The sequence below is a fragment of the Triticum aestivum genome, chromosome 1A (genome assembly GCF_018294505.1).
Source record: "Triticum aestivum cultivar Chinese Spring chromosome 1A, IWGSC CS RefSeq v2.1, whole genome shotgun sequence".
Classification (NCBI taxonomy): Eukaryota; Viridiplantae; Streptophyta; class Magnoliopsida; order Poales; family Poaceae; genus Triticum; species Triticum aestivum.
Window position 1 is genome coordinate 543,509,331 of NC_057794.1, and position 11,771 is coordinate 543,521,101.

At 50.3% G+C, this 11,771-nt stretch overlaps 1 protein-coding gene across 1 annotated transcript; it reads left to right on the forward strand.

Annotated features, from left to right (window-relative positions):
- Positions 1–7,044: 7,044 nt before the first annotated feature.
- LOC123065067 (endoglucanase 3) lies at positions 7,045–9,715 on the forward strand. Its single transcript, XM_044488437.1, has 6 exons — positions 7,045–7,503; positions 7,591–7,797; positions 7,931–8,131; positions 8,227–8,319; positions 8,540–8,977; positions 9,098–9,715. The coding sequence occupies exons 1-6, from the start codon at positions 7,279–7,281 to the stop codon at positions 9,428–9,430; spliced, it is 1,497 nt and encodes a 498-aa protein (XP_044344372.1). The 5' UTR covers positions 7,045–7,278; the 3' UTR covers positions 9,431–9,715.
- Positions 9,716–11,771: the final 2,056 nt, after the last annotated feature.

Genomic DNA, 11,771 nt, shown 5'->3' on the forward strand with positions numbered 1-11,771 from the left:
CCTGTTAGAAGCCGCAGATCGCAGAGCGACTGACTGGCAAGTAGGAGTAAGGTAGAATGGGTGTCCATACGAAAAATGGCTAAGGACTCAAAGCATGCACATAGCTTAAGCCGGTTTTCCAGCCTTTTGCAACCAACTCTTGAGCAGCCGGCTCGCCGTTTTCTAAATTAACTTGCTAAAAACTCTAAATGGCTAAGTACTTGCCTCCCAAAGAAGCCAAGTATTTGATCTAGCGGCAGTCCGCAGAGCGGCTGTCTGACTAGCCAAACGGCAACCAAGGGAAGGCAGCAAAGGAAAAAGCCAAAGAGAAATAAGCAAGAAGAGATAGAACGCGAATAAATATTTACATAGAAAGGCCCTTGGCCGAATCATCAAATAGGAGTTCAGGATACACCCACACCCAGTGGGTGGAATTGTGCAAAATAACAAGTTCATTGAGACTACTAAGCAGGTAAAACAAAGATGAAGTGACAGCCTAGGAAGTCGCAGACGGACTCGGAGGAACAGAGGGGTCGGCGGTGCCAGTAAGGTAGAATGGGTGCCAGTTGGCCGAATCATCTAATATTTGCTCCATTTCCAGCCCAGAATCCCAGCTGCCGGCATTCTCCCTCTTTATGTAAACCCTGTAAAATAATAGAGAATAGGCATAAGTATTGTGACATAGTGTGTAATAACAGCCCATAATGCAATAAATGTTGATATAAAAGCATGATGCAAAATGGACGCATTAACTCCCCAAAGCTTAGACCTCGCTTGTCCTCAAGCAAAAAAGCCGAAATCGAAAAATATGTCCACATGTTTAGAGATAGAGGTGTCGATAAAAATAAAATACGGACATGAGGGCATCATGATCATTCTTAGAACAACAACTCATATAATTCTTAGCCAAAAACCTGAGATCCTGAACAACCATGGCAAAATTGATTAACATGTAAACAATCTGCCAGGAACATTTTATAGCAAAAGTAGGGCAAGATTAGGACGTGCTAGGGCACTCCATAATTGCAAACATGGGCATGGATGGATAGAGCATAACCATATGTCAAAATCATCCTCACTGAAGCAACTCAAATAAAGCATGGATCTCACTGTAGCAACATGGTTACATGGTATTAAAATAACATCAGACATAGACTTAGCCAAAAACCTGAGATCCTGAAATCAACAATATCACGAAGGCTACTTTGCATGCTTGTGCTAGTCATCACAAAGATCACAAAAATACATGGCATACACCCCTGTAAAGATGGAATGGCATAGCCCAAAACACATGTAGAGATCATGTTCATATGAAGCACACAACAAATGTAGCAAAAATGACAAATGCTCATACTCTGCTAAGAATCAACACCTAACAATTTATAGCACTCTTGCATCAACGATTTGGGCATCAAGATGGACTCAAATGAGCATGGCACAATGGAACAAAATAAAGATCACATCATGATGAACATTTTGATATATAGCACGCACCAAACGGAGCAGTACACATGAAGTTATGGCATGATGAACATGGGCTAAAAATGTTAGGGGGAAAAGACTTAGTGGAAACAACCTCTCCGAAATCCAGATCTAGGGTTTGGCAAGGAAGCCGAGGCTCATCGGAGGAGTGGTCGGAGCAGTCCTCATGGTGGCCGGAGCTAGGGTTACCTGATCTGGGGTCGGCCGGGGCGGATCCGTCCGGCACCGGGCGCGGCTGCGAGAGAGAGGAGGCGGCGCGCGGAGAACAGGCGGCGTCGGGATGAGGCGGCGGTGGCCAGTGACAACCGGAACGAGGCAGCGATGGGCGGCGGGGTCGCCGGAGCTTGACACGGGGGCGGCGCCCTGCCGGCGTGGAGGAGCGATGCGGGAGGCGCGCAGGCCGGGAGGGCCCCCCGTGGGCCTGGCGGGCCGGCGGCAGTGGAGGCTTTGGGGTGCCACGTGGCGGCCTCCAATTGGTGCGGGTGCGGCGGCGATTTTCGTCCGGTGAGATCCGGACGTGTCCGGCGGCAGAGAGGGGCTAGGCTAGGGTTTCATCTGCGCGAAAAATCCGGGAGGGGCACATATTTATAGCTAGGAGGAGGTAGGAGTGTCCAAATGAGGTGTAGTTTTTGACCACGATCGTGATCCGACGATGGAGGGCATGGGATAGGTTTGGAAGGGTTATTGGGCCGTTTTAGAGGGGTGTTGGGATGCAACACACACGAGGCCTTTACGGTTCCCCGGTTAAACGTTGGAGTATCAAACAGACTCCAAATGGCACGATACTTGACAGACGATCTACCGGTGGTGTACCAAGGCCACTTGGCAAATCTCGATCCATTCCGAGAAATTTTAACACCCGCTCATGAAAATAGGCAAAAGGGGGCGCCGGAGGACGTAGGAGTGTCGGATTGCAAAACGGACAACGGGGAAAATGCTCGGATGCATGAGACGAATACGTATGCAAATGCGATGCACATGATGACATGATATGAAATGCATGACATGGACAAAATGCAAAACGAAGACAAAACCCAACCACGAAGGAATCTCATAACTTAAAGCCGGAAATCGCAAGAGTCAGAGTACAAATATGGCAAATTACATCCGGGGCGTTACACCAAGCAAATGAAGTTGAGGTGATTGTTAGTGACAAAGTAATTCAAGAGGGTGGTGATGCTCATGGTGATGATGATGAGCAAGAGGAAGGTTTTCATGGTAATGATGATGGCAACTTCGATGCCTACATAGCGTAAAAGGACATGGATCGTGAGTTACCTTTTAGGCGTGTATATGGGTATGACTCGGACGACAAAGGTTCGGAGGAACAATTGGACGAGGATTGGTTCACGAAGGATAAAAACCAATTTTACTTTGAATTGATGGGCTTAGAAAAAATAACTCACTTGTTTCGAGATCTCAGCCTTGCCCATAAAGCCGTAGTTGATGGTGCATGAGAATAATGGCGATTGAGCCAACACCATGCCGGGATCCGCGCCAACCTAGGGAGGAGAACGAGGATGAGCATGCTTATTTGAAGAAAGGAGTGAAGTTCCTAAGTTTGGCTGGGATGAAGGTTTGTTTGTATGACTATGTCATTCAGAACCATAGGCCATATTATATTGAGCACTCCGACAAAAAATTGCGTTACACCGTGAAGTGTGAGCAAGGAGGATGCCATGGGCGGTTCATGCAAGAAATCTTGAAGAAACTAGAGAAAGGGTGTTAAAAAGTTGTGTAGCCACTCATAGGTGCAAAACCGCCATCGAAATCACTTCGTAAGACACACCGTTAGCTCATGTCTGAGTATCTCGGATTAAAATTTATGATAGACATAGTCGTTGATTCCATTGTCAAAGTGAAATTTCTCATGCGGATGGTGAAAGGATCGATATGTTGACTAGAGGGGGTGGGGGTGGATAGGCAACTACCAAATTTTAGCTTTTCTTGTCAAATTAGGTTAAGCAACAAATAGGTTGTCTAAAGTGATGCTAATAACAACACAAGCAAGCAAGCAAATGATACATCACAATACAAGCTTGCACAAAGTAAAGGTAAGAGACAACCACAAGTGGAGCTAGTGAAGACGAGGATGTGTTACCGAAGTTCCTTCCCTTGAGAGGGAAGTGCGTCTCTGTTGGAGCGGTGTGGAGGCACAATGCTCCCTAAGAAGCCACCAGGGCCACCGTATTCTCCTCACGCCCTTGCACAATGCAAGATGTCGCTATTCCACCAGTGGTGCCCTTGAAGGCGTCAACTGAACCTTTACAAACAAGGTTGGGGCAATCTCCACAATTTAATTAAAGGCTCCCAACACCACCACAAAGCTTCATCATAATGGATTGTGGCTCCAAGGTGACCTTTTCGTCTATGGTGCTCAAATACACAAGAGTAGCAAGATCCGCAAGGGATTAGTGGGGGAATCGAATAGCTCTTGGTGGAAGTGTAGATCAGGGGCTTCTCAACCAAACCCTAGAAAATGAACAAGATTGGTTGGCTAGGGAGAGAGATCGGGCAAAAATGGAGCTTTGAGCAACAATGGAGTTTGTGGAAGAAATAGGTGAGTCTTCTTGGGGAAGAAGACCCCCTATATATAGTGAGGACAAATCCAACCATTTTTTGTCCACATCCCGCACACAAGAGGTACTACCGTTATGGGAGTGGTACTATAGCCCGGCGGTAGTTCCATACCTAAGTGCATGGGCAAAGTGCCCCAAGGCGGTAGGGCTGCCGAAGCGGTACTACCGCTCACCCTAGTGATACTACCGCCCAGGGTGCTTTAGATAGGAACTAGAAGTGGTAGGAGGAGTCGGGCGGTAGTACCGCAGCAGCGGTACTACCGTCGTCCTACTGCCGCCCTACTGCCGTTCAGTGGCAAACTAGTCCAGAAGCCAACGATTAAGCGGTAGTGGCAGCGGTTTGGGCGGTAGTACCGCTTACTAGCGATACTACCGCTCTACAGGCGCTCCACTTCCGCTTATGTTCCTGAGCTATGGCGAGATCAGTGGAGGTGGGGCTGTAGTTGAGTCAGAAGTACCGCAAGCGGTACTACCGCTCTACTTCCAGTCAACTACCGCTGATCGCGAAGAGGCAACAGAACGCAATGAATAAGGGGCAGAGGGCGCGAAACTGGATCAGCGGCAGTACCGCATGAACGGTACTACTACTGCCCAGAGCGATACTACCGTTGCCTCAAGACTAGTTCCGAGAAGCACAGAGGATGCGGGAATGGAAGTGGGTGCAAATGAAGATGTATACATGATGATTCCACCCAAACCTTTCCGATACAGACCCCCTCTTAATAGTACGATTTTCCTACGCCTCAAGTCCACCAAAAGGAAATGCAGGAAAAATAATTGTCTTCACTCTATATCTTCAAGGGGCTCGAAACGTCTTGTGCCATATGATAGATTATCTGAAATGCTCAATGCACATGATTAGTCCACAAATGCATTGTCATCAATCACCAAAACCACTAAGGGAGAAATATGCCCTAACAGATGGTGAAAAAACAACTTGGTTACGAAGTCAGGTATGGGAAGACATGGAAGGCCAAGGTAAATGCTATTATGATGTTGTATGGTGATTACGAAGAAGCATACAACCACCTCCTGAGATTGTTGGCAGCGATTGCACATAGGAACCCGGGCAAGCATCATGTGGTCGATGATAATGACGGAGTTTTCCACCGTGCCTTCTGGAGTTATGGGCAATGTGTGGCGGCATTTGAGCATTGTCGCCCGGTCTTGTCTATAGATGGCACCTTCTTGACCGGTAGATACAAGGGCATACTAATGTTAGCAATGACGCACTCCTCCAACGACAATGTGTTGCTAGTGGTATTTGCTCTGGTCCCTTCCGAGCGCCAAGACAACTGGAGTGGTTCATGGGTCATTGATGAGTCCAATTTATGTGATAATTTCACTAAGTATTTTGTGTCTGCATGGTAGGATTTGTGGAATTTTATCGCGTTCGCGCACCTTTTTTTGTTGATAATCTCCCATGTAACGCCTTTTGGACCATTTAGCAAAATATGGAAGAAATCCCCAGAAATGGTAGTGGAATCACCTATTTAAAGTGATAATCACCTACCATAAAAGAATCAAGCAGGAAGGTTAAAGAAGGAATCATCGCCGCGCTTCCAGAGCAAAAGATGGCGTTCCATTCGACCGCGTCCGCTCGCATGGGCGGTCGTATGAGTGCCAACGCCGCCGCCGGATCGACTACTTCCACCCCGTGAAGTCAGATCAGGAATCAGACGCCGAGAGAGACCAGAAACTCGTCCAAAAGGCGGAACCCTAGCCTCCGAAGTTCATCCGATGGAGGGATTGGCAAGGAGAAGAGGGGCATCTTCTTCCTCACGCCCGAGGGGCCTACAACATCATCACCACTGTCATCGTCATCATCATTCTTAACACCGGCATCGTCATCATCATCCACATCCTTACCATTGTAACATAAAGAACCCTAGTGGATCATTTTGTGTGTTATCCGAATCATGCATCCATGTTTGCCATCACCCAATGTTGAATAATGCAACCAAAAGGAGATGTTCTAACCAAAACAAATTGGAGGGAATGGGGGAGAATACCTCAAGGATGTTTGGGGTGCTCAGATCCACAAATTTGAGTGGAGGATGAAGTAGATCAAGGGGCGATTTAGTGTGGAATGACCTCATGCACACAACTTTGATTCGTACGGGCTCATACTGGTAGCATAGCAGTGATTATTGTCTAGATAAGAGCAGACTTACTCTTGATGATTTGTTGTACTCCCTCCATTTTTGTATACAAGGCCACTATGAAAAACACATTTTGCATCTATACAAAGCCACCAACATTAATCAAGTCAAATATTAATGATGTTTTCTCATACTAGTAATCCATGGCTTAATTACTAGCATGCATGTAGTGAATGATAATGACACAGTCACCTACTTCCTCTCTCACAGCCACTCGGTCTTCTCTAATGTGCATGCACCCTATTAATTAACCCGGTAAACGAGAAAACAAATTGGCTTGTAAACCACACATTAATTTTTATCTTGGTAACTGTAATTTGAGTTTGTGCCTTGTATATAAAAATGGAGGGAGTAATATTTTGGTGAGTGCTATCGATGCAGCGGCTCCCCAAACTAAGCACATGAGCACAATTACCAGCATTGGAATGAAATAACCTTTGAGTGAGGCGGGAAACCAGCTACTCAAAGCGGTGAGTACCAGTGAGCATTTGTGTAATGTACGTACTAGCGCTCCCACAGTGCCATCAGTTGCAACAAGCCATCTTTGGATCATGTCTTCCTGCGCCAAAACGATCTGAAAACGCCAGTAGTGTTTCTTCCGCCATAAGAGCGAAACCAGTACCACCAATGGAAGTAGTGCCATTTGGCCCAGCTCGCACCTGCCATCGCCATGTGAACGAGCCCACATCTCGCAGAGAAAACTGAACTGCTCTAAAAGAAACGATGTCTTCTTGAGTGAGCCCAAAATGATCTTCAAACGCCAGTTTTCCTCACACTAGTAATGGAAGCAGCGCCATTTGTTTGTCAAATCCTCAGCTCCCACTTGGCAGTTGGCACTGCCATGTGAACGAGCTCGCATCTCGCAGAAAAACTGTTCCGTCTCATTCTCGGGGGAGGGAAAGAGAAACCCATGGCCCGTCTTTAAAAGCAGCGCTCCAGTGCCAACTACAATGGCAGAGCGGGCAGAGAGGAGAGGTGGCCGGTAGCCGGTAGCCGGTAGTTAACCAGCACTGGTGCTCTGCTCCGGCTCTTCTCTCCTCCTCCTGCGCACGCAGAGCACGCTTGTTCTCTCGCTCATGGCAGCTATCCTCCGCTGCTGCCTCCTGCTGGCCCTGGTGGCCGGCCTGCTTCTCGGCAATGCCGCCGCCCTGCCGCACCACGGCCCCGCCAAGCACGACTACCGGGACGCGCTCACCAAGTCCATCCTCTTCTTCGAGGGCCAGCGGTCCGGCCGGCTCCCGCCGTCCCAGCGCGTGTCCTGGCGCCGGAGCTCCGGCCTCTCCGACGGCTCCTCCGCCAAGGCGAGCACCTCCGGCCCTTCTTGCTGCATTTCCCCTGCATTGCGTTTCGTTCAATGGCTGACATGTTGTTGGGATGTGTTGTTTCAGGTTGATCTGACCGGAGGGTACTACGACGCCGGCGACAACGTCAAGTTCGGGTTCCCGCTGGCGTTCAGCTCGACGATGCTGGCGTGGAGCGTGCTGGAGTTCGGCGGCATGATGAAGGGCGAGCTCCAGCACGCCCGGGACGCCGTCCGCTGGGGCGCCGACTACCTCCTCAAGGCCACCGCCCACCCCGACACCGTCTACGTCCAGGTCCGTCCCTCATTCCGGCACTGTTCATTGATGCATGGCTGGAGCGGGTGCTCGTCACCGCAAAGTACAAACTCATGTGGACCGGACCACTCCTCAACTCACTGTGAGCGTGACCGACTGTCGCTGATGCCAGGTCGGGGACGCGGGCAAGGACCACGCGTGCTGGGAGCGGCCGGAGGACATGGACACGCCGCGCACCGTGTACAAGGTCGACCCCAGCACCCCCGGCTCCGACGTCGCCGCCGAGACCGCCGCCGCGCTCGCCGCGGCCTCCCTCGTCTTCCGCAAGTCCGACCCGGCCTACTCCAGCCGCCTCGTCGCCAGGGCCAAGAGGGTACGTACTCCTCCGCTGTCCACACACCACATCCACCATTGCCTCTGCTGCATCTTTCTCGCCGTAACGCTAGCTAGCTGCTCTGCTCCGCGTAGGTGTTCGAGTTCGCTGACAAGCACAGGGGCGTGTACAGCGCCAAGCTCTCGTCCTACGTCTGCCCCTACTACTGCTCCTACTCCGGATACCAGGTAGGGTCCCAGCTGCTGCCACCATTATTGTCTTTTTTCTTGCTCTGCGCTGCTTTTCCTCCATTGGCCGGCTCCACAGACCTGTGAGCGAGCGAGCATGGGCGCCAGCGGCGCTCTGCCCTATGCTCGCCGTCGTCTCGTCTGCTTTTCCTCCTCTCGTGTCGTGCCGTTGGTTTGTTTAATGGGAGGGACCGATGCATGAATGACTGGATGGGAACAGGACGAGCTGCTATGGGGCGCCGCATGGCTACACCGGGCCACCAAGAGCCCCGTCTACCTCAGCTACATCAAGGTGAACGGGCAGCTGCTCGGCGCCGACGAGCAGGACAACACCTTCGGGTGGGACAACAAGCACGCCGGCGCCCGGATCCTCCTCTCCAAGTCCTTCCTGGTGCAGAAGCTGGGCGCGCTGCAGGAGTACAAGGCCCACGCCGACAGCTTCATCTGCTCCATGGTGCCCGGCACCCCCACCGACCAGACCACCTACACCCGGGGCGGCCTCCTCTTCAAGCTCAGCGACAGCAACATGCAGTACGTCACCTCCAGCTCCTTCCTCCTGCTCACCTACGCCAAGTACCTCGTCTCCGCCAAGAAGACCGTCTCCTGCGGCGGCGTCGCCGTCACGCCGCAGCGCCTCCGCGCCATCGCCAGGCGCCAGGTCCGTCTCTCTCAGCTTCTTGCATTGCATTGACTCTCCATCAATCCATCATTGTCGTCGTCGTCAACAGAAGAGCAGAGCAGAGCAGATCATCATGTTGCTTCCTGTATGTGATTGCAGGTTGACTACTTGCTGGGGAGCAACCCGATGGGCATGTCGTACATGGTGGGGTACGGCGCCAAGTACCCGAAGAAGCTCCACCACCGGGCCTCCTCGCTGCCCTCCGTCGCGGCGCACCCGGGCAAGATCGGCTGCTCGCAGGGGTTCACGGGGCTCTACTCCGGCGCCGCCAACCCGAACGTGCACGTCGGCGCCGTCGTGGGCGGGCCCAACCAGAACGACCAGTTCCCCGACCAGCGCAGCGACTACGAGCACTCGGAGCCGGCCACCTACATCAACGCGCCGCTCGTCGGGGCCCTCGCCTACCTCGCCCACTCCTCCGGCCAGCTCTAGCCTAGCCGCATTACCGGTCCCAAGATGAGATTCTTCGTTGCCTTGATTGTTCCGGCGATCTAATTGATCGCTGTGAAGTGATCCGGAGACCCCAGTGCAAGCAAAACAAGGGCACGCGCGCACTAGTGGGTCTTGATTTATCCTTCCTACTACTACTTACTTCTTTAGGTGTTGAGTACAAGTGCTAAGTACGTACGCCCAACTGTGGTTCATGTACTGCTGCCGTCGTTGTTGCAACTCGCAACTCGTTGTGAAATCAAGGCTTTGTGTCAAGTGATTCTACTCGATCCTTGCTTTGGGCGGTTGCTGTAATGTGCAGCTCTGTTTCATTTGGTTTGTTGCACTATCAAGCATACACACACTAGAGTAGAGGTTATCATCGTTAAGACCGGTCAATGGCTACAAATCTGGCAGGTTTTAGCTGACTTTGTACTCCTGTAATTAAAAATTGACACTCTTAACAGCGAAGAGTATCATTCACCGAGAAGACGACAACCATACATAGCCAGAGGTGGTGTACAACCGAATAACTGAAACGCAGCGCTGATCTCTTGGGTGATCCACATGGACATGGCAATGACGACTCGCTGTACCTCCTAGCATAATTGCCCAACTGTAGATGCTCCGCCCTGACGTCCCGCCACATCCATTTTCTTTTATTTTATCTATGTACTAGCGTATAAGTATAACTAAAAGGATTTACTATTTCATAGGAAACTAAGATAAGAAATCCAGCCTACTCCAAATGTGGAGACTAGTCTGGACGTCCAAAACACCACAAATCGAAACCAAACGAGGGAGATTTGAAGGAGTCCAGAAATAAGCCATCTCGGACTCCGTCACCCTCGGCTTACCCAACCTTCTGCTCTCTCACCCAGAAACCCCTCTTCCATTGCCTCCGCCCGCTCTCTGCGACGCATTCAGACTAACCGGTCATCCGCTATGCATCCGAGGGAATTGCACAAACCACCACTTATTGAGGCTAGTGTTGCACAAAACACCTACTGTACAGATTTGTTGCGAAGAACACCACATATTAGTGTAATACATTGCAAATAGGTCTAATCTAGTGTTTAGACACATTGATATAATTCCAGATAGATAGGTCTTGCTTGTAAGTGCACATGTGGCAATAAAAACCGACCACATCAGCCAACATATTAGACTGTCATTGTCTTCCCAAACATGTGGTCCAATTGAGCCGTAACTTTCCCGAATTAATATTGAATACATGTAATATTTACAGGAATTGTTTCACATTTTACTGAAAATGTCAAAATTTGAATAAAAAATAGTATGGGCTAACTAAAACTTCCACACTCTAGCAAACCATTGGTCTAAATGGGGTAAAACTTTCCCTAAATGGTAATGTCAAATTTTTCACATTTTCTGAAATTATTAAATTTTGAACAAAATGTTGAATGAAAGAAGTTCGGCATGTGATCACTAGCACCAAAAACATGGTAGATATTGTTGCCATTAGATTTTAGCATCCAAGTAGTTTCTATGTGGCCACTACATCCAAGTAGTGGTCATCACAAAATAATAATGACTAATCTCACACACCTGGTTCGGAGGAGGAGCTCTAGCTCTCCGCGGCCGGTGATTGCGTCTATCCTTCACTACCACCGCCATCGTATGCGCCCGCAGCGGCTCCGCCCGTAGCCACCGGGACATATGTGGTGGCAGGGCGTCGTGCGGGAGGGTCGACACGCCGCGGGTGTGGCTCGATGCGTCGGAGGAGGAGCAAGTGACCTAACTTGAGCAGTGGCACCGCGCTAGAGGAGGAGCGGGCCGATGGGGAGCGCCGCATGCAACGCGAGCGCGGGGAGGAGGAGCACCGACAGCGCTGGCTGCACGAGGAGGAGGAGGAGGAGGAGGAGCGGCGGGAGCAGGAGGAGGAGGCGTCCTGAGCCAGGCGGCCTTGTCGGAGGAGGCCAAGCTGGCGGCCTACCAGACGTTGTTCCCCTGGGCGTAGCTGCCGGAGTTCCTCGACCTCACCCGCTCCAACGACGAGGATGACACTTAGGGCTATGGGCGAGGACGGCTAGGAGGCTTTTTTGTTTTTATTATGTTTTTATGTTTAATTATGTTTGAAGTGGACTTTGCCTGGAGGTTTTAATGTTTAATTATGTTTTAAATTTAAATATGTTATGTGCCTATTTATTTATTTAACACCACGTGGACAAATGTGTCGGTCAAGGTGGGCGCACTGACCGTTCTAAATCAAAAATCGGACAAGCGTCTGCTTGGCTGACCCGAACGAAGAAAAAACAAACAAAAATCATGTTTGTTTGCATCGGCCGGTTGAAATTGCCCTTACAAGCGGGACCTATCTATC